At 39.7% G+C, this 23,896-nt stretch overlaps 1 protein-coding gene across 3 annotated transcripts; it reads left to right on the top strand.

The window, feature by feature from the left end:
* The first annotated feature begins 698 nt into the window (after nucleotides 1–698).
* Nucleotides 699–23,896, top strand: LOC140949915 (excitatory amino acid transporter 1-like). Of its 3 annotated transcripts, none has more exons than XM_073399069.1 (8): nucleotides 699–823; nucleotides 3,916–4,428; nucleotides 7,589–7,631; nucleotides 9,062–9,405; nucleotides 11,128–11,361; nucleotides 19,074–19,268; nucleotides 21,332–21,466; nucleotides 22,303–23,896. In XM_073399069.1, exons 1-8 carry the CDS (start codon nucleotides 798–800, stop codon nucleotides 22,496–22,498), a joined length of 1,686 nt encoding a protein of 561 aa, XP_073255170.1. In that variant the 5' UTR covers nucleotides 699–797; the 3' UTR covers nucleotides 22,499–23,896. The 3 variants fall into 3 exon arrangements, with proteins under 3 accessions (XP_073255170.1, XP_073255169.1, XP_073255172.1); XM_073399068.1 differs by lacking the exon at nucleotides 699–823 and adding an exon at nucleotides 933–991; XM_073399071.1 differs by lacking the exon at nucleotides 699–823 and adding an exon at nucleotides 3,451–3,536.

Here is a 23,896-nt window from a genome sequence, read left to right as displayed (position 1 = left end):
GCCCCGCTCTACGGACACCCGCTTAATACGTACCCCTCGTTATTTCGGGTAGTTTGCCTTGTCCCTAGGGCCAAGGAAAGCCCTTCCTTACATTATCTCTGAATTCAACCCACTTAATACGGACATCCGGATAATACGGACACTTTCTGTGGCACTCTTTAGTGGCAGTATAGGTGGTTTTCATGCAATCTCGGGAGACACAAGTAACAATGGTGAAATGAACAAATGCTGGTGGACAAACAAAACGAGCTAATGAGCGATCTTTTGTTTACCGTCCACCAGCACGGCGGCGATGACGTAACGTGAAAAACCACCTATTAATGGGGTTTGACTTTGTACAGTTCGTTGCGCCCAGGACACTAAGTGACTTGGCGTGGATTACTCTTGTTCAAATAATTCACGCCAGAATTAAGGACGGCTTTTTTGCTTACCGTCCGCCGGGTTTTGGTAAAGTCTGTGACAACACTGTGGCCATCATTCATTTCTGTCCTCTGGTCTGAAATGATTGAATTTCAAAGAAGCTCAAAGACTAACCGAAACTCGATCTCAAGATTTTGGTTGTCGCTGATAGATAGGTCCCAAAGGATAACTTTCTTTAAACATTCTTTGTGATAACAAGAACATTCCTTCGTTGCAATTGGCTGCTTTTATAATGGATTTAAAATGTCATGTTACAGTAGATTGACATTAGAGGTCATTAACACTGCACTGTTTATAACCAAACTTGTCCTGTGCCAAAACTTTGCAGAAGATAAAAGCCCGTTTTCAAGACGAAATTTTGTCGATACAAAGCTGCAATGAGCTCCTCACTTGAACTAACAAGGTTTGCTTTGTGTAATTGTATCTAGATCTACTTTATTAATAATGTGATTACGACTGACATTTCAAGTACTTAATTCAGTCAAAAAGACAATTCGGCCAACCCTAATTTATGCCGGGCTGGCTGGATGGCAACGGCCCTAAATTGCTTTGGATACAACGCTTTAACGAAGTAGGTAGACTTATGAAGTCAAATTGAGCTTAAGTTGCTTTTAAGGTGGTTAGCCTGAGTCTCTTTTTAGATCTTTTTATCAAAATTGATTAGAATTTCGAGAAGTAATGGCAATGCTGTGTAGAAACTTATCTGCTTTCTGCGTTATCTTAAGTGTTTTCCACTACAATCGGTAACCTACTGGCGAGTTTGAAATAAGGATTATCTCTGTGTTTCCGCCTCTCAGTTTCGAAGATAACTGTATGATAGAGGCGCTTAAGATCTAGAGCGCGATGTTAGAGAGAAAAGATTGCCGTGACAGTATCTTTGACGAAAATAGCAGTAATCTCGGGAAAAGGTGAAAACGTTGAAGTCTATCGCAGGTCTAGTCGGTCTATGTTCGTGAGGAAGAGAATTTGAAGTTAACCTCTGAACACGAAGCTTAATACATGTCATGAAACAACATGTAAATGAGGGACCTTCAGCGACAACTTTGTTATTTGTCTATTTTGATCATCATTCAAGATGTTTTAACGTTCTTGAATCAACACAGCCCACGCTTGTTTTCATAAGACTGTTTCAGCATGTTTCAGATGCCAATTTGGTGCTCCCATGTCAAACTCATTCCCAGGGTCCTCTCTATTCGGTAAACGAACAGCAGAAGCAAGAAACATACCACGTGAAGATGTCGTTCACCAGCGAGGAACCGGAGCCCGATACGGGCCATTTGTACGAGGAAAAATAAGACGCCTCTTACATAGGACGCGTCTTAAATAAGACGCGAACTTTCCGTATAAACGGCACATTTCGTCTAAAATAAGACGCAGCTTAGCTAAGACGCGTCTTATTTTAGAACAGCCCTTAACACCTGTTCTTAGATAAGACGCGTCTTAGCTAAGGCGAGAAAAACTTCGTAAAAATGACCTTCGCGTCTTACATAAGACGCGAACGCATAGTACGCATGCGTTAATTTTGGCGCGCCACGTTGGATTGCCGTTGCTTGGGGCAACATTCACATGAAAACGAGTCAAGAACAGAAATAAGACGCGAACCATATATACGAGCTGTTCTCGTCTTAGATAAGACATGCTCGTATAAATGGTACAGTTCGCGTCTTATTTAAGACACGTCTTATTTTTTCTCGTATAAATGGCCCTAGTGAGTCACAGTCTGTCTAAGTATGCTATAATCGTACCGTGGATCGATTCCTTGTTGGTGAACCATATTCTTACATGGTATATTATATCCTACTGTTGCCCGGTTACTTTTCATGTCCCTCGGCCTGCCTCGCTCAGGCGCTTCATTTTTCGTACAGAGGCAAGCACGAAACGCGAGTGACACACGAGTGACACACGAGTGACTGGTGATTAAACGCAAGGACAAATATTCATCGAGAGCCGGAAAGACGTGTGGGTAGGAGGCAGTCCACATGAGTCCTATGTAAAAATGTGGCTGATTCACTTGGTATCACATCCAATGCTGTTTAATCAGCTATTCCTCTCTTGTCCTCCTCAGCCAAGTCACCTTTATGTGAAAATGTAGTACAAAAAAATCGTAAGACTTGTATAGTTCTAAAAACTACATACATTCTGTCTTGCTACATCAGTATAGCACTGTGGAAAAAGTCTGACAAAAGAGAGGTTTCATTTAATTGTTAATACCACAGGATTTCGTCCACAGATTCTAAAGATAGAATGACAAAACATCTTGGTGAAAGGTTAATTTTATTGGTTAGACTGGAGGAATGAGGCCGGTATATGTGGCTCTTCTGCCAGTTTGATTGGCTTTCTGCCCATCACGCAAATCAAGACATCAGTAGAGCTGATAACAGGCTAAATCATGTCTTGGAGCTCGAGAGTGGGTGCCAAAGGAGCCGCACATAAGAGCATTTTGTACACACGCGTGTGTTTCAGAAATCACCATTTGAATTAGTAAGCTATATTACTTTCACGTGTACTAAGAGAAAAAGGAAACTTTAGACTTGCCAATATCGCAATACTGACGAACCTGTCAGATGCAGCATCATGACCTTGCATTATTTAACGTCTGCTTCTTCGAGAGCTTCTGCTGTCTTTCGAAGCTAAGAGATCACGTAGAAAAATGAACGCTACATACAGTACAAGAAATTAACTTTAATTCACGCTTGCTGTTCTCAGCCTGTGTGACAGGCGTTGAAAAGGCTAGGGTGGGAAGGGATAAAGGGGAGGGAGGGGTGGGGTAGTTGTTCTTTTCTTCTTTCACCGAGTTGCCACAGATAGCCCAGGCACATGAGTGTAAACTGTAGTTGCGGGTTTGTATAGGGATGCTATAGCAATCGCTGTTGCGCGACTCAACAGGTAAAAAAGAAGAAGAATTCCTTACGTCGTCTTCATGTGTCATTCATTGACTTCATTGGGTGTTGCTGGCATTTGAGACCGCGTCAGTTTTAGTTGTGCCGTTTTCCCCTTAGGGTTAATCTGAACCAAATATTTATGGCTCTACATAAATTATTTCAACTAAACTCGCTAGAATCGCTGTGAAACGGTCTCAAATGCCCGGATGAAAAAAGGATAACACAAGAAGACGTGTAAGGAATTCTGCTGCCTTTCCATTACTCTTTGACTCCTATAAACTAGTGATTGCTAGAACCCCTTATAATTTAATGATTCCCAACAACAATGGGCTTGGGAGTCCTGTTGAATCACAAATGCAGTTTCAATATGTACTCTGGTCCAGTCCAGTTCTTCAGTATTCAGTATTCCAGCGCGGGGCCACAGCAGCAACGGACTTTGAACAAGAAACCATGATATAATATCGAACGGCAACCTGTTAGAACGTAGATGCACATCCGATCGCTTACTACGTTATTTACATAATGGTATTTTTGTGGCTTTGTCTCGGAAATCACTCACGTGTTACTCGGCATGTAAATTACCAGCTGAAATTAACATTCATTCAATCCGCAGCGACGCTCAAAACGGAGTGAACGTGATGGCGAGCAAATTTGGCGGACGTTTTCGCAGCAGCAACAATGCTTGCAGCAGGTGCTGTTCGTCATTTATGGGTGTGATCAGCCGAAACTTGCTCATGGTGCTTCTAGCTGTCGGCGCTGCCGTCGGCTTCCTGATCGGGGCTCTCGTAAACAAACCAGTTCAGGACATAACCGTTCCAGAAAAGAAGGCTACGACCACGATGCTTATCGGATTTCCAGGCGAGTTACTTATGAATATGCTGCAAGTTATTATTCTTCCTCTCATTGTTGCCAGTCTCATCACCGCTGTATCTCATCTTGACGCAAGATCAACGGGAAAGATCGGTCGGCGTGCACTGTTGTTTTACCTGACCACCACGCTTTCAGCCGCCATCTTGGGCATGGTGCTAGTTTCATCGATAAGACCTGGCAGAAAAGATGATCCTACTGGTACAGCTGCAAAGCCAAGACCGTACCGAAACTTGGACTCCTTTTTAGACTTGATCAGGTAAGGTTCAAGCATAATTATTCATTGTTTGTTTACTAAAATTTGGGAAAATACTATAAATCACATGGAGATACTGATCAATTGCCGACGGTGGTCACGCCTCCGCAATCACACCTTTAGATACACATGGCACGCAATCCCCACCAAGTTTTATATATCGGATTGATGGTCAAGATTTCAACGCGGTTGTTAGGCGTTTTGCACAGATATATAAACAAACGATTTTGATCATATACCCATCGAAACAGCAGCAAAATTATGCTCGTTAGAATAAAAAGAGGAACATAGGAACAGGTGTGGAGCGTTACAAGACACTCAACCACAAGTTAGAGGTTTACAAAATGATTTTCAAAGGAGCGAATTGAATTCTGTAGCTGAAATTCAAATGTAATTTAGTCAGCTAGGAAACTGAAGACCAACAAGTTAAATTGTGTGCAACAACTTATTAAATATAACCTCGAAGACAAAATAAGTTCTTAAACAGGTGCCAAAAAACTGTTCATTTCATGTTATTATTGTCCATTGTTTCTCAGAAGAGATTATCAGACTTCAGCGCTGTGAAATGTTGTCCATCAGTCTTCAAAGCATATTTATCGACATCTCGTAATTTAACAGTTGGGTTTTGGGTTGAAATTCTCTCTCCCTCCGTAGATGGCCATGTGACTGAGTGGGTGTGGCCTATGGAATTTGCCAATTTATGAGTGAATTATTTCAGACAATTTTTCTTTCTCTAGAACCAGGGTTTCCTAAAAGTAATGAAAGCTATTTGATGGGGAATGGAGACGATTCGTATGTGATGTGCTTTTTAAAATTTCATTTCCACTCAAAGATTTGGTAACATATAGATTGGTGGATATGGTGGCCCACAACTGTCAGGGCAAAACCAAAAACCTCACGGCAAAACCAAAAACCTCATGGCAAAAACAAAATACCTCACGGCAAAACCAAAAACCTCACGGCAAAACCAAATACTTCACAGCAAAAACAAAATAGCTTTGGTTTTGCCGTGGGTATTTGCTTTTGCCGTGAGGTATTTGGTTTTTGGTGTGAAGTATTTGGTTTTGCTGTGAGGTCTTTGGTTTTGCCGTGAGGGTGTTGTTGTTGTGAGGTATTTTGTTTTTGCCGTGAGGTTTTTGTTTTTGCTGTGAGGTTTCGGTTTTGCCGTGAGGTATTTTGTTTTTGCCGTGAGGTTTTTGGTTTTGCCGTGAGGTATTTTGTTTTTGTCATGAGGTTTTCGGTTTTGCCGTGGGTATTTTGTTTTTGCTGTGAGGTTTTTGGTTTTGCCATGACAGTTGTGGGCCACCGTAGGTGGACCTAAGAAAATGAGATAAGCAAACCTCTCCAGGGTCCGAAATTGCGCCTTCCTGGTCGCCAATGTGACTAAAAATTTAGTCCTGGCGACCAGAATTTCATTAGCTGGTCGCCAGCTAGCGACTTGTAAAGCTGGTTGTTATTGTGGACTTAAACGTTCGGAGAATTGAAACCTCAAAGCTATTTGCCAAAAGGTGTCTTACTTTTTGTCCTGCTGATATTTTTTAATTAAAAGTGAAACAAAGCTTCCTGTAATAATACCTCCGCAACAGCTACGATCAATACGAGTTGAACGTTTCCAAGCCACCATTACGAGTAATGTGGCACAAAAAAATGAGGCCTGGTACGAGCAACATGGCGGCTATGTTTCGTGGTTGTTTTGTGGATTGTTTCGTGGTAGTTATCGGAAGAAAGTAGTTTTGATATGATCCGGTGCAGTCATAGGCAGACAGCTTTCTGTTCCTACGTTCTAGATCAGATGGCTTTACATGTATATCTCCAAAAAGTAATTTGTTGAAAAAATGAGACTTCACTTGTACACGTACGGTTTCTTTCTGGTATCGGAAGCGGAAGTATTGCAATTTTTAAGCACAAAAACGTCCATACCATGCATTTTTTATTCGTGTTTAAACTTTTATTTGAAAAAAAGGGAGGGGGAATTTTTGGCGACCACAATTTGCCCTCTGGCGACCAAAAATTTATACTTGATCGTCAGTTGGCGCTCGTATTAAAAAGTTAATTTCGGACCCTGCTCTCATAAGGAGGGAGGGGAAAATACCTGAACAGGGATAATAGAGGCCTTAAATTGTACCCCTTTTTCAGAAATTGCCATGATCTGGTAGCTTTGTTGTCTCCTTTGCAGGCGCTCAGGCGGGGCCTGGGGGCATTGAGCATTGCATGACAGTCAGTGATCTAACCAATCAAATCATGATACCAGAATCTGGTATGGTTGGGGCGGCATCAAAACAAAGGCTTCAGGCTTCTCTGCTGTTTTTTCTCCCTCAGGCCACACTCAGCTTGCTTTGCTCATCGACTTTATTTTCACCTGGCTCCACCTGGGAGCCTGTTCACGGGCTACAATGGGAAAGGAGGTACCCATGGTTACTCCTTATCCTGAAATTTTATATTCCTGTTTCCTTGTCCTTACCTGCCCTGCATTTCCCAGCAACTCCTTTTGCACAATTTCTTCTGCAAAATGTCTTACACAGATTTGCAAAATGTTTTGAACTTGCTCCCTATTGCCCACTTAAATGCTAGCCAAAAATCATATGTCTGTTCTCACTCTCCCTCTTGATTGTGTCCTTCCCTTCCCTTTAAGTCCTTTCCTTGTTCTACACTGCAAGTGCATGTATACAGTTCAAAATTTAATCCAGGTTAAATTTTTTAACCACGGTTGGTTCTCAATTACCTTTGAATTAGGGCTAAGACACAATGGAAATTGAGAATCAACCTAGGTTAAAAAATTTCAATCTGAATTCATTAATTTCAACACAGTTTATTCAACAAAATTTATTTGTAACTTGTAAGTTAACAACAACAACAATTCTGATTTACTTCACCTAAAATATATATAACACAGTGCTGTCAATTTTGACCTGTAAGATAATTAATGTGTTATCTTAGATCAGATCAGCTGACATTCCAATTTTTGCAATCTGATCTATAATTTTAATGACAATGATAATGACAGACTTTATTGTTTAAGAAACTCCTGTTTTTTGTAAAAACGACAGACCATACATGGTGTTATTGATATCAGGGTTACCCTATTTTGTATTTCTTTACATATTTTGTAAGTGATTGCTTTATACATGTATCCTGTCATACACTGATAGTTAAATATTTCCAGGAGCTGTTTTCCGAGCAACCTTGTTGAGGCGACCTTTCGTCAGGTTGGTTGGTTGTGTGTGAAGAATCAGGTGCCTTTCAAACTGAAGGAAAATAATTTTACTGAACATTTTTAAACTGAACAACAAAATTATTTTGCACTGAAATTTTTTTTTCTTGTTATGGAAGAATTACAGTGTGGTTTTTATTTCTTGTTATTACTTTCTTGATGTGGTATGTTTTCAACTTCAGAGAGGATCATGCACACATTGTTTCTCTAGCTTTTTTTGCAAACAAATTTGTGTTTTTTTTTGGTGAATTCTTTCATTTATTTGTTTGGCTTTAGAAACAGTTAAATTAAACAGCTGATGGAAATAAATTCTTTTTCTAGATTTCAGACTGCATTATTTTTTAAAAGAAAGGAAATTGTCAATTTTAATATAATTGTAGATTTGAACGTTTTTTGTTACATGTATGTACACTGTAAGATTAAGTTTGATGTTTTTGGATGTCCATTATAACGTGTTTACAATATTATTCATATCTTCAGGAACTTATTAACAGGAACTAAATAAAAATCTTTGCATTTAGTTTGTTATAATTCATGACTGCGGTATATTTTGGTAGTTGATGTTCAGTAAAATGTTTTCACTGTTTGAAAGGAACTTAATTCTTAATTTCTTCTTCATCGAGAAGAGTAACCTGGATTGCTATATTTGCAGTAATGATAAAAAAGGATGAGCTGTGTGCAATATTGCATAAGTACTAAAGTAATGCAGCTACATGTGCATGTCAGGTGATGACAATAATATTGTGAAGCTTTCAATGATGCTGGTCATGCAGCTAAACAAAAATTGCCATTAATTTTAAGTGCTAATATCACAACTTGAACTAGTTAACAACATGTAAATTATGTAAAGTCCTGTTATCACTGTACCTCTGTCTCGGGAGTGATTCAGACTCTGATCGGCCTCCAACAGGGTTGCAAGATGTACAGTAGGTTCAATATTACTTTTGTAAATCAGAAACTTTGAGATTTAGCTTGAGTAAGTTATTCCACTTAGTCACAGTTACATTAAAAATCCTGCACACTTTCATTTCATCCAAAACACTCATTTAGATTACTTCCAGAACAGTGATTTTTACATGACAAGAATTTTGTTTTACAATTCCCTGAAAGAAATATTGGGTGTGATGGTCGTTTTGGGTAAGTGGCAAGTGTGTGAATGGCATGAGGTGCACAGGGAGATCTTAATTTGTAAATGTAAGCAAAAAAAGAAAGATAAAAACAAAAATAAAATAAGAAAAGAATTAAAAACAAGCTGAAAAGAGATGACGCCTGAAAAACAATCAAAGACTTTATGACAGTGTTCTCCAGTGGACTGAGAGGGTACTGAAGGTATCACCGGACTTGTTATGGCAAAGGTTTATTCTTTACAAAAGAGAAAGTTGAGAAAGTCTGACTAGTTTCCTCTGTTTTTTATCTTCCCTGCAGAAAAGAACACAGTATAGATCTGATCCTGGAAAATACGAAGTGTACAATGTAACAGGCAACTCCCCAGTAAAAATTGGAGACGATGAAGAGATCATCAAAACCATAGTTATCAATGCCACAGTCAACATCACAACTATATCGCGGGAGGAATACCCCAGCTCAGACACAATACCTGTCGGAGTTGGGACTAACCCCACTGGAGGAATGAATATTCTTGGCTTGGCTGTGTTTTCGATCGTTTTTGGAATTATACTGGGAAGAATGGGACCCAAAGCCAAACCTCTGACATCCTTCTTTTCTGCACTCAATGATGCTGTTATGATTTTAGTAACACTTATCATGTGGTAGGTGGCACAGATGCAATTGAATCTGTTTAGTTTTAATTACATTATGTAACCCTAAATTCTGAGTGACCAACATCAATTTTCTCCTTAAAAGATCATTACATAATCAAGAGAAGAGGTTATGAGAATTAATGAAATAATCACTGAATTTAAAGTGCTTTGATTAAATTCTCTCAACCCATTCTTTATGAAAATGTATGGAGACCATTATGGAGAATTTGTATGTGGATATTAGTCCTGATGAGCCCATCAAGCCCTGATATCCTCATTTAAATTCTCCAGAAAGATGTCCACACATTTCTTAAAAGATAAATTATGAGCTGAATATGATATAAGATCAAAGCATTTTTGCTTAGAGGAAAATTTCTCACTACTTTTTCTCCTGATTATAAATGTGTTCTTAGGAGGCAGTAGACTTTAGTCACCCTTGGACTTGAAATCTTAGCATATACATGTACCTATCTAACACATACTAATGTCTTTCTTCCATTTACTGCTAGAGAAAATGATGGACGCTTGAAAGTTTGGTGTAATCATTCAAATTGAACCTTTGTGGCAGTACTTTTAAATAGTACTATTTGTTTAAGACAAAATGAAATTTGGAAATTTAGTGAACTTTTGACTTTGTTCACATGTGCGAGTGAAAGGTTTATTTAAATACAATGTATTTACTGGCTCCGTTTACAAAAAGATGTGGGAATGATTCAACCCTATTATTGTACCTTTTTTACTTTTCCTTCCCGCCTGGATTAGCTGTAGGCCACTGTGCGGGCAAGGATCAGTTATGGCATGTATCAAAAGTGTTTTTAATAAACTTGAACTTAAGACAAGTTTTAGATTCACGTAGGCTCCATTAATATGGGGAAAACTGACCCAGATAGAAGGGTCAGGTACCTTCCCAGCTGAGTCAACCTGAGTAAGCGTCTATATGAGAAAAAAGTTTGACCCCTATGATGGACTGAGTTGGCCTGGCTGGGTGAGCCAAAGTGTTAATATGGAGAAAAGTTGGAATGGCCTGGAGGGTGACCCTACCATCCCAAAGAGGTGACCCAGCTAGATCATCCCTCTAGCTGAAGCAACTTTTTGTTTCTTACCAGTGGCAGATCTAGGAGAGGGGCCCGCCCCCCCTTATTTTTGGACCAAACTGAGGCCCAAAAGGCTAAAAAAAATTTTTTTGGAGACTGGGCCCCCCCTTATCTCAGGATCTGGATGACCGCCCCCCCCCCTTATCTGAGGGTTTGGATCCGCCACTGCTTACGTAAACAGTTCTCTACGTTTTGTTAGGAAATGTATGAAAAGTTGGCTGGTCCAGGATAGCTGGGACAGGGGGCTGACGCTAACCCTCGATATAATGAAGTGGGGTCTAACTTTTGTTTCCACCAAATACTGGGTGTCTGTAGCTACTTTTGTTTCTACCAAATACCGGGTGTCTGCAGCTGCTTAATGCAGGGTTAATACAGCTTTTATTATACCCAATTTTTTCCCTAGTGTTTCTTTTTGTCGTGAAAGACTGATGAAGCAAAGGTTTACTGCATTTTCGCCAATACGTGCTTATTCAATATTTTATATGTCAGAAATTCTCATTTACGTACTTCACAATATTTGTTATTGTAGTGGGGTACAAAAATTCCGACTTTTGCGTTCATTAAGTGACATTTTTTGAAGAGATTAAGAATGATCATTTATCTCACATCAGCCATCTTATTCTCCGTTTTTTGTTAGGTATGCTCCATTAGGTGTGTGCAGTCTCATAGCACAGCGAGTTGCCAGCATGGAAGATATCGGTGGTGAAATGAGCAGGCTTGCCTTGTTCATTGTGACAGTAATGGTTGGCTTGATTATCCATGCGTTTATCATTTTGCCTCTCATTTTCTTCGTGGTACGAAGAACCAATCCCTTTAAGTTCATGTATGGGATGAAGGACGCCTTCATGACTGCCTTTGGCATAAGTTCAAGGTACCTGTAACTGAGAATTGTCCACCCTCCCGTTCCAAAGATCATTCTAGTTTTAGTGAGCACAATATCCTATCTTTTTTTCTTACAGCTGTTTGGGATAACACGCGACCTGCGATGTCAAAAACGTCTTTGGATTTTTTTTTTGCGACGTCAATCAAAATCTAGCGGCTCGGTGCTTTCTGCACCTTAACCATAGCGGACGTCTTAGGAAACAGAGGTTTACTTCAACGGGTTTCAAAAGATCATGGTTGTGATTTGTGATTTGTGATTGGTTGATTTTGAGCAGTTTTGTGTGTGTTCGTTGCTTTTAAACTTCAGCAGAGTTCGCGTGTTTTTGGAAAAGCGCGGTAAGTTTTCCCGCTCCGGGCCTTGTCGATCGGGAGGATTTGTACTTTGATGTTCTGTTGTGTGATGTAATCTTTTCACGTTTTAGCTCTCAAGTTTTTTTACCTTCTTACTGAAACGTGACAAGTTTAGATTCCCAAGGTGAAATTGTTCCTACAGAGCTCCCAAATCCGCAAGAAACACGGATATGGGAGGGTGAAAATGAATCGGCATGTTCCCGCCAACATTTAATTTTGCCGCTTCTGCTCGTTATTTCCGCCTTTATTTGCAGGGGCGGATCCAGGATTTTTTTTAGGAGGGGGTGCACTCGTCTCTTGCTCTACTTCAACACCCATAAACCACATAGTTTTTTCCTTTTTGCAGAATACCAGTTGTATTAGAAAACCGCAGGTCATCTCAGGGAAGGATGCGCACCCCCTGCACCCTCCCCCTAGATCCGCCCCTGATTTGATAAGCAAGAACTGGATGCTATGGTAACCTGAGATCAGGCCCCATTTAAGCGGTTCTCATACATTCTCTCTAACGGCTACCGCCAAAATTCTCTTTTCGTTTCGCCATGCCCGCCGGAATGTTATTTACAAAGCGAAACGACAATAGAGCCTGATCTCAGGTTAATGCTATGATAACGGTTTGATTGACGTCAAAGAAAAACTCCACATTCTGAAACGTGTTTGATGACGCAGGTCGCGTGTTATCCCAAACAGCTGTAAGCACAAAAAAAATCATGAAATGAATGTACTTGTTTTAAACCCGTAGCGTTTAAGCTTTTCTTTAATGCACACGAAGGTGTTTTTGTCCCCAACCAGAACTACTACTCAAAGCTCAAAGTTCTGTTTATTGACGTGGAAAAAATAACAACCCGGACTGGTTATGATGTTTTTTTTTTTTATATATTAAGCTTGAAACCGTATCAACTCTAATGGATGGATTTACTGAACAGAAAGAAGAAGTAGTTATCTCGTTCCCAGGGTCCCCTTCTACGCGTCCTCCGGAGGACGAGTTGGGGGCGACCCTGAGAAGGAGGTTGATAAGTAGATAGCCTGTTCCAGGCGTTCAGTTAGTACCCCCTACCCCCCCCCCCCCCCTTCAGCCCTCGCTGTTTTACTGCCCACATCTCTTCACTTATGTCCAGGATCGATCTTGTTAGCAAAAATTTGCTAGCAAATTGCTTTCGCAATTGTCGCAAAAGAAATAATTGAGAAAATATTATGTCAGAAAATGACTTACAAATATCGCAAAAATCGCAAAAATAACAAATCTAACAAAAATCAAGACTAAGAAAAAAAAGAAGCCAAGAAGGACCCCGAAATGTCCGCAAATATCGCAAAAGTAACAAGGATCTTTCTTGCTAGGTGAAAACACCGGTGACAAACATCGCAAAAGTCGCAAAAATAACAAATCTAACAAGAAATCAAGACTTGGAAACAGAAGAAGCCAAGAAGGGCCCTGTAATGTCCGCAAATATCGCAAAAATCGCAAAAGTAACAAGGATTTTTCATGTTACCTAAAAACACCCAAGAAGGGCCCCGAAATGTGCCAAAAACACCCGTGACAAATATCGCAAAAATAACAAATCTAACAAGAATCAAGACTTGGAAACAGAAGAAGCCAAGAAGGACCCCGAAATGTCCGCAAATATCGCAAAAATCGCAAAAGTAACAAGGATTTTTCATGTTCCCTAAAAACACCCATGAAGGGCCCCGAAATGTCCGCAAATATCGCAAAAATCGCAAAAGTAACAAGGATTTTTTTTTGGAAACAGAAGAAGCCAAGAAGGACCCCGAAATGTCCGCAAATATCGCAAAAATCGCAAAAGTAACAAGGATTTTTCATGTTCCCTAAAAACACCCATGAAGGGCCCCGAAATGTCCGCAAATATCGCAAAAATCGCAAAAGTAACAAGGATTTTTTTTTTTTGCTAGGTAAAAACACCCGTGACAAATATCGCAAAAATAACAAATCTAACAAGAATCAAGACTTGGAAACAGAAGAAGCCAAGAAGGGCCCTGAAATGTCCGCAAATATCGCAAAAATCGCAAAAGTAACAAGGATTTTTCCCGCTAGCTTAACACACACCCGTGACAAATATCGCAAAAATAACAAATGTAATAAAATTCCAGACTTAGAAAAAAAAGGAAGGCAAGAAGGACCCCGAAATTACTGACAGTAGCAAAATACTGTCATATCAATCTGTGTATGCTTCGTTCTTCCATCAACATACAGCTATAACGCATAAAAAGGAGTGCCGCGCACAGAAGGGGGCAAATTTTAAGCAATAAAAGGGGGTGGTAGCAGAACTTTCATGCCCAAGAACCCACCGCAACCATCGTTCAAAATATCAAGAAGAGCACATTGGGGGAAAGAATAGCACCAAAAAATAGCACCATGTGTAAGTACAGGCAGAGACGTTTCATGAATGGTCACATCACAGGATTTCGTCCACAGACTCAAAAGTTAGAGTCACATTACAAAACTCCGTCAGGTACTCTGGCAGTGAACGGGTTAAACAAAGTATTAACATTACCAATTGAATGGAATTTAGTATAATTTGGAATGAAGCAACCCTTAAGGTCCCAAATATTACAAATCACAAATATTTCCTTCCTGGTCACAAACTATTTCCTGCCAACAACAACAGCATATCATTAATAGTAAGATTATCGGAGTTACTAAATTGATTACCAAAGGGTTATGCTTTGATCTTAAGCTAAGTTCAACTATTCTTAAAGAGATGTATGAAAATCAGTGTGGAAGATAAGCCATACCTTTCTAAGGGATTAATTTGTACGTACACAACAATTTATTCGATTATCGTGGATCTTTTCTTCTCCCAGAACAAATAAGAAGTCATGCAACTAAATTTAGCCATTTTAAGATATATCCCAGTTAAGCATGGAATATTTTACCTTATGCATATTTCAAACTAATCATGCCTGTAATTAATGTGATCAAACACTCTTGTTATACATTCATACAGGCCTAACATTCATAGTTCCTGTTAGAAAATGCGTAAACACAAAATTTCCCACCTTATATTTTAAATTGAGTCGGTAATTAGTAATAAAGAATTACCATAAAATTCAAATACTTGGTCATTGCTTTATCACAAATCTCCATGGGTAAATTTTATTGAACCGGGGTAACTAAGGGTACTCGCCACTGCTGTTAGATATACCGTGACAACCCCAATAAAGACCTTACTATCGGTGTTTGAAACGAAACCCTGACACTAATCCACCGTTCCCCTCCCTCCGTTCCCTTTGAATTTGCGATTTTTGCGATATTTGTCACGGGTGTTTTAAGCCATCTAGAAAAATCCTTGTTATATTTCCGATATTTGCGGACATTTCGGGGCCCCTCTTGGCTTCTTTTCTTTCTAAGTCAGGAATTAGCTAGCAAGAAAAATCCTTGTTATATTTGCGATTTTTGCGATATTTGCGGACATTTCGGGGCCTTCCTTGGCTTCTTCTTTTTCTAAGTCTAGAATCTTGTTAGATTTGTTACTTTTGCGATATTTGCGATATTTGTCATGGGTGTTTTTACCTAGCAAGAAAAATCCTTGTTATATTTGCGATTTTTGCGATATTTGCGGACATTTCGGGGCCCTTCTTGGCTTCTTCTTTTTCTAAGTCTAGAATCTTGTTAGATATGTTACTTTTGCGATTTTTGCGATATTTGTCATGGGTGTTTTTAGCTAGCAAGAAAAATCCTTGTTATATTTGCGATTTTTGCGATATTTGCGGACATTTCGGGGCCCTCCTTGGCTTCTTCTTTTTCTAAGTCTTGATTCTTGTTAGATTTGTTATTTTTGCGATTTTTGCGATATTCGGTCATGGGCGTTTGTAGCTAGCAAGAAAAATCCTTGTTATATTTGCGAGTTTTTCGATATTTGCGGACATTTCGGGGCCCCTCTTGGCTTCTTTGCTTTCTAAGTCAGCAATTTTGTTACATTTGTTATTTCTGCGATTTTTGCGATATTTGTCATGGGTGTTTTTAGCTAGCAAGAAAAATCCTTGTTATATTTGCGATTTTTGCGATATTTGCGGACATTTCGGGGCCTTCCTTGGCTTCTTCTTTTTCTAAGTTTAGAATCTTGTTAGATTTGTTACTTTTGCGATTTCTGCGATATTTGTCATGGGTGTTTTTAGCTAGCAAGAAAAATCCTTGTTATATTTGCGATTTTTGCGATATTTGCGGACATTTCGGGGCCCTCCTTGGCTTCTTCTTTTTCTAAGTCTTGATTCTTGTTAGATTTGTTATTTTTGCGATTTTTGCGATATTCGGTCATGGGCGTTTGTAGCTAGCAAGAAAAATCCTTGTTATATTTGCGATTTTTGCGATATTTGCGGACATTTCGGGGCCTTCCTTGGCTTCTTCTTTTTCTAAGTCTAGAATCTTGTTAGATTTGTTACTTTTGCGATTTTTGCGATATTTGTCATGGGCGTTTGTAGCTAGCAAGAAAAATCCTTGTTATATTTGCGATTTTTGCGATATTTGCGGACATTTCGGGGCCTTCCCTTGCTTCTTCTTTTTCTAAGTCTAGAATCTTGTTAGATTTGTTACTTTTGCGATTTTTGCGATATTTGTCATGGGTGTTTTTAGCTAGCAATAAAAATCCTTGTTATATTTGCGATTTTTGCGATATTTGCGGACATTTCGGGGCCCTTCTTGGCTTCTTCTTTTTCTAAGTCTTGATTCTTGTTAGATTTGTTATTTTTGCGATATTCGGTCATGGGCGTTTGTAGCTAGCAAGAAAAATCCTTGTTATATTTGCGATTTTTGCGATATTTGCGGACATTTCGGGGCCCTCCTTGGCTTCTTCTTTTTCTAAGTCTTGATTCTTGTCAGATTTGTTATTTTTGCGATTTTTGCGATATTTGTTATGGGTGTTTGTAGCTAGCAAGAAAAATCCTTGTTATATTTGCGATTTTTGCGATATTTGCGGACATTTCGGGGCCCTCCTTGGCTTCTTCTTTTTCTAAGTCTTGATTCTTGTCAGATTTGTTATTTTTGCGATTTTTGCGATATTTGTTATGGGTGTTTGTAGCTAGCAAGAAAAATCCTTGTTATATTTGCGATTTTTGCGATATTTGCGGAGATTTCGGGGCCCCTCTTGGCTTCTTTGCTTTCTAAGTCAGGAATTTTGTTACATTTGTTATTTTTGCGATTTTTGCGATATTTGTCATGGGCGTTTGTAGCTAGCAAGAAAAATCCTTGTTATATTTGCGAGTTTTGCGATATTTGCGGACATTTCGGGGCCTTCCCTTGCTTCTTCTTTTTCTAAGTCTAGAATCTTGTTAGATTTGTTACTTTTGCGATTTTTGCGATATTTGTCATGGGTGTTTTTACCTAGCAAGAAAAATCCTTGTTATATTTGCGATTTTTGCGATATTTGCGGACATTTCGGGGCCCTTCTTGGCTTCTTCTTTTTCTAAGTCTTGATTCTTGTTAGATTTGTTATTTTTGCGATATTCGGTCATGGGCGTTTGTAGCTAGCAAGAAAAATCCTTGTTATATTTGCGATTTTTGCGATATTTGCGGACATTTCGGGGCCCCTCTTTGGTTCTTTACTTTCTAAGTCAGCAATTTTGTTACATTTGTTATTTCTGCGATTTTTGCGATATTTGTCATGGGTGTGTTTAGCTGGCAAGAAAAATCCTTGTTATATTTGCGATTTTTGCGATATTTGCGGACATTTCGGGGCCCTCCTTGGCTTCTTCTTTTTCTAAGTCTTGTCTCTTGTTAGATTTGTTATGTTTGCGATTTTTGCGATATTTGTCATGGGTGTTTGTAGCTAGGAAGAAAAATCCTTGTTATATTTGCGATTTTTGCGATATTTGCGGACATTTCGGGGCCCTTCTTTGGCGTCTTTTTTTTCTAAGTCTTGATTCTTGTTAGATTTGTTATTCTTGCGATTTTTGCGATATTTGTTAGTGATTTTCTGACATAATTTTTTCTTAATTATTTCTTTTGCGACAATTGCGAAAAACATTTGCTAGCAAATTTTTGCTAACAAGATCGATCCTGGACATATCTCCATCTCTTTGCACTGTCCTTCCCACAACCACAGGGGGCCCACACAATCTGTTTGTGTAGCCGATTGTTATTTTATAGTAAATGTACTGGATTTACCGTTTGCTTCACCTATAGCGATATATCGCTAACTATGTATATAAATCAATGATAAATAAACGTTGAATTACCTTGCCTGTGGTGTATAGAAGTCCTTTTGCCTCAAAAGCGGTTTTTTGAGCGATTGTGAGTGAATTTGAGTTCGCCGTTGACTGTTCCATATAATAGAAGGACAAGGGAGGAATCCTTGTTTTGAAAGGGTTCCAGCGCCGGAGCAATTTTTTCCCCCAAAATTGCATTGCCCCGCTTTCAAACTTCGCAGCATAAAGGTCAAAAGATTCACGATTCTTCTCGTACCTTCCAATCGAAAATCCATCCAAACGGCCCGGAGCTAGCCCTCGAAGAAAATCAAAATCCCACAGTATTCGAGCGACTGGAATACGTAGCAAGATCCATACGTGCCAGCCAGAAACCGTCCCGCTGATTGCCTTTTTTTTATTGGATGAAGTTAAACAAATGGTTAAATAATAACTGATGAAGAAGACTTGGCAAGCGTTTGTTGTTTAACGACATCCAATCAAAAAGAGGCAATCAGCGGGACGGTTTCTGGCTGGCACGTATGAATCTTGCTACGTATTCCAGTCGCTCGAATACTGTGGGATTTTGATTTTCTTCGAGGGCTAGCTCCGGGCCGTTTGGATGGATTTTCGTTTGGAAGGTACGAGAAGAATCGTGAATCTTTTGACCTTTATGCTGCGAAGTTTGAAAGCGGGGCAATGCAATTTTGGGGGAAAAAATTGCTCCGGCGCTGGAACCCTTTCAAAACAAGGATTCCTCCCTTGTCCTTCTATTATATGGAACAGTCAACGGCGAACTCAAATTCACTCAAAATCGCTCAAAAAACCGCTTTTGAGGCAAAAGGACGACTATACACCACAGGCAAGGTAATTCAACGTTTACTTATCATTGATTTATATACATAGTTAGCGATATATCGCTATAGGCGAAGCAAACGGTAAATCCAGTACATTTACTATAAAATAACAATCGGCTGCACAAACAGATTGTGTGGGCGCCCTGTGCCACAACATGAAAGCCTGGAACAGGCTAAGAATTGATTGAGTTGCAATATTAGTTTCTTTTCCGCGACTCCTTGAATGTCTTTAAAAAAGACTTGGGTTTACACTAACTCCTTATTAGTTGTAGAGTTATTTTGATCTTACCGACTTTTCTCACTCTGAAAACGCCCTTAATTTGTCATTTTGATTGTTTCAAAATTTCCGTTTTTTCATCAGTGCGGCAACTCTGCCAACCACTATACGCTGCCTTGAAGAAAACAACGGGGTGGACCCTCGCATCAGCAAATTTGTTTTGCCGCTTGGCGCCACAGTGAATATGGACGGTGCAGCTTTGTATGAAGCCATTGCAGCCATTTTTATTGCGCAGCTCAACGGATATGACCTGTCTGGAGGAAAAATTATCGCCATTTGGTGAGTGTTAGTAATTTATTAGCCAGAAGCTGCTCAAATACAGGCTTCGCATGTCTGATTTTTTTCGTCCAGTGTTTAAAATCTTCCTCTATCTGCATATAGAACAAGGATGAAGATTATTTAACCCTCATGGTCTCTTCTTAAAAGAGTTCCTACGGGGATGACAAAGACCACGACACCGCTCAGCCAAAAAGCTGTCTAGTCACGTTGGCGGTATAAAGCCGTGTCGTCGTGTGCAAGACGTAACCAGAAAAACCAGTGGCTTTTTATCGCTTTGCCCACCGAATCTTGTTACAGCGTATTAGTTAGCCTGTGAATACCGCCGATTCTCATTGCTCTCCGTCTCTGAAACATTCCTCGTGACAAGTAGAGACGACAGGCGGTCGTATTCCTGGCTATCTTATCTAGTAATTCATAACATCAAATCCTGCGAATACAGCGGCTTTCTTATTGCTCTCTCCGCCGCTGGAGTAGACTACGAGTAGTCCCCCATTTTTCCTCAGGGATAGTAGAGCGTGCGAAACGCGAGGGCGCGTGAAAATCACCCCACGCGAGAAAAGGCGACGCGCGGCGGGGAGAGAGAAAAATGAGGGACTACAGACAAAGCCCAAGCTTTTGACCCTTCACGGCCGACTGATTTTGGAGTGTGAAGTTCGTATCCCCTTCCAAATCAATTAAGCAGATCCAATGGGATTCCTTCCCTTATTGAGCTGTCATTGCTCTTGTCATCGGTAAACTGCGGGGGATATTTATTGCAAGCAAAAGAAAACCCAGATACTAATTTTCTTCATGGCTGTTTCGCGAGAAGAACTTGATAGTGTAGGCAACACAGGACTCTAACTCATGCCACAACGCTGCTTGTTCCAATGAATTTTTTTTTCTCTGACGGGTAGATTCTGCTCTGGAGGAAAACGTTTTGACTGAGCAAATGTGCTTTTTGCCGCTTATTTCATACTGAGAGGTCGTGACACGCATATTAATTTTCTGAGGTCATTGTTTATGGTTGGCATGATTTGCCCTCTGATGCAGGAGCATTTTCTTTGACCTCTTTTGAAAAGTAGAGTTCTTCAACGCGGCTAAATAAGGGTTTTGGGTTGTTTAATTTCTCCGGCGATTGCCTCCTGGATCTGAATAATTTTAAGCGATTTTCTTTTTGGCCGTGAATGTGACGGTTTTCTGCAATGTTTTGTCACGCTGGGCCCAGCTCATTAGCGTTTTTAGCAGGACGGATGGTGATATCCAAATCTCAAAGAATGGATTGCAGCTTAAACTAAAACTACATTAACTATAGAGAATTGCGATGTGACTCAGTCATGACTGCTCATGAATTTTAACTGCCGCTTGTTTTTCTGGAGATAATGTGAGTCTTTGGACTGAAGCACGTAGTTCCTCCCTTGGTGATAACTTTTGAATTAGCTTAACAGCCTTGCGACTGTTCTGTTATTCCCACTTCGTGATCACGCAAGACCATGGTTTCGGTTCCCCACGCGAACCTCACCAGTTGCCGGGTTGGCTCTCTGCTTAGTTGCTTCTACAAGAGCAACTCTAGTTAATTGTTCTGTGCTGTTATTTGTTCTGCTCTAGTTGTTTGTTCTGTAAATTGTGATTATGTCGAGTGTTGATAGCGGCTGACGCGTTTTTGACAGATGTTGACAGATTTCCATGGAAGAGCCAATCAGAGTTTTGCGTTGTGAGAGCAACGCATTAGTTCAAAAGCTTGGGCTTTGTCTGTAGTCCCTTATTTTTCTCTCTCCCTACCGCGTGTCGCCTTTTCTCACGTGGGGTGATTTTCACGCGCGCTCGCGTTTAGCACGCTCTACTATCTCTGAGGAAAAATGGGGGACTACTCGTAGTCTACCGCTGGAGACTTTTCGAAAGCTGAGAGACGTTGGCGTGTTAGCCTGAAATACACTGTAGTGTCATACCGATGACGTAAGTCGTTCCAAGCGGCGTGGAGCGGTTAGAGGCGGCTATATTCTGTCAAGGTAGTCAACTGACGAAAAGGTCTTGCAATAGCAAGTAAATAATATTCACAATACAATGTTGCTGTTTTTACTGTTCAGCATTACAGCAACTGCTATTGCCATTGGTGCCGCTGGCATTCCATCTGCAGGCTCTGTAACCACCATTATTGTTCTTCAAGCTGTCAACCTACCATTGGATGATATTGGTCTTATCATGGCTGTCGATTGGTTCCTGTAAGTAGTATTCCCTTGAAAATTGTAGTGTCAACTCAGAAAACCATAAAAAACAAAACAAAACAAAACAGCAACAACAGAAAAAAAACTACAGACTGGTGGGCGGAACCCCTATCACTCGAACTCGGATAACTCGTACTCAGCGCTTACTCGTCTTAAGATCAATTTGTTTCCCTTGGATTTCAACCCACTTTTCAGCCTTTCTTACTTGGTTTACTTGAACTTTTCTTTCCCGTGATCAAAATTTCACTGAAATTCACTCGGATACATGACTCGGATTCTGGTTCTTGTAACACCACTCGGATGTCATCCTGTTAACTCTTCTTGTTATTTAATCGGTAAAAACAGTAAAACTAACACTATAGCAAGTTAATTGTAATTGATGTAGCGAAAACATAACGATTTATCCTAAAAATGCATAATCATGTTACCGCTTTTGATGAAATAAGTTAAATTTGCACGTTAATATACAGTGAAGCGCTGAAAGATCAGAACATTTTAATTATTTACATAACTGAACATTCAGTCGATCCCGATAACTCGAACCCCCGCTAACTCGAAGTATTTTTTGTTTCCCTTCAGCGTTTGAGTTAGTAGGGTTCCACTGTATTATCATCATAAGTTTGAATAGGCTTTTTATCACGACTGTTGTAATTGATTTTTGTAAATTTTGTTTTTAAAGGGCCACTAGGGAGGAGACTTTTCATAGTAGTTGGTGTCACCCTCTTAAAATAAAAGTCATTATTATTATTATTATTATTATTATTATTATTATTATTATTATTATTATTATTATTATTATTATTATTACTATCTTCCTTTTTCGTTTTACGCAGGGATCGCTTCCGTACCACCGTTAACGTGCTGGGAGATTCCATTGGCGCAGGCGTAGTAGAGCACCTGTCACGTGATGATCTGCGCAAGTATGACTCTTGTAATGGCGCCGTAGATGATACTTTGCCGCTTAGTCACAATGGAAATCAGGATAAGGCGGAAAATGATCTAAACATGGAGGCCACTTCCCGTCTATAATTCACTTTTTTCTTTTGCCCTTACTGCTTGTCTGAAGAGCCTATGCCAATTGTATTTTTTTTTATTTTGTTTTATTATAGGGGGGTGCGGGGGAAGGGTTTGCTGACCCTTACGTGTATTTTGTTTGGCTATAGACAGGAAACTCCTTCTCGTGTTTGATAACCCCCCTCAGAGTTAGGATATCAGTTGAAGCACTTCTCGTGTTTGATAGAGATATATCGAAGACAAGAAAGTTATTCAGCAGATATCCAAACACCTTTCACTTTCGTGAAGAGGGCTAGCATAATGGATTCTTATTACCATGACATGATGACATTTTTGAAAAGTTAGCTTTGAATTCCTTCAAGAACTGTTGATGATGTGAGAAACTATATGTGATGTTGAAGGCTCTCCATGTTCCCCCCGTACCACCGTCCACTTTGACAGCATATATTTTTTGATAGTTGCAATGCTTAGATATCACGAAGATATTGTATTCGTTTATATTAATAATCACTGTCAAGGTAATTTTTTTTAGTAGTCGTGATTCCCGTCGATCACTTGTATTATATCGTATTTGTATTTTATAGTCTATATGCAAGGATATATTTTGTAGGATTTTGGTAATTTAGTATTTTACATAGGGTATTATTCGTGTCTGGCAGCTAAACGTAAGGTAAAACAGGCAACAAGAACATGAAATTTGTTTCAGCAAACCCGATTTGTTACAAGATAAGTTTGAATGTCGCGTAACGTAGCTATTTCAACTCGTTGTACAGCACTATTGTAAAAAAGGTTGCTCGTTTTTATTGCCCGTTTTATTAAACAGGAAGCTTGCCATTTGCCATAAGTGATTGACTGGACTGGCAAGTTTGTGAATAGGGTGTTCATCAATACTACGATCTAAATTGGTAATTCGTTCAAAAGGAAACATGATTTTTTCCTTACAGTCAGACCTACTCAGGCTGCCACCAGTTCTGGGAAATAGTAAACGTCTTTTGTTGTTGTAATAGTAATGCTAGTTTGAATATTTTAAACATTTATTTGCGTTGATGAATAACAGGCGACCAGAAGAGTTCGTAGAACACGGTCATTGTTTTGGGTCTTCCTCTAAGGAGTGTTATTTTGATACGACGTTGTAGTGCACATGTAGTTAGTGGTTGGTTGTTTGGATAACTTACTGGATTGTAGCTGTGGCTACAGGACTGCAGTTCAGGACACTCCAATGGGTGACCTGTGGTACTTTGCGTCCACATCAGTTTTCAGCCATCCACAAAATCCGTGGAAACTTACTGATTATACTCATGTGGGGCCATAGCCTTAGAGTGCTAACTTACCGGCCAGTGCACATGTAGTTAGTTGTAAAACGTTATAGGTTTAAATTTTTTTTTGCGATAAACGTATGAACTGTACACTTTA

The sequence above is a fragment of the Porites lutea genome, chromosome 10 (genome assembly GCF_958299795.1).
Source record: "Porites lutea chromosome 10, jaPorLute2.1, whole genome shotgun sequence".
Lineage (NCBI taxonomy): Eukaryota > Metazoa > Cnidaria > Anthozoa > Scleractinia > Poritidae > Porites > Porites lutea.
The sequence above is the reverse complement of the archived record's forward strand: the minus strand, read 5'-3'. Positions and strand labels throughout refer to the sequence as shown.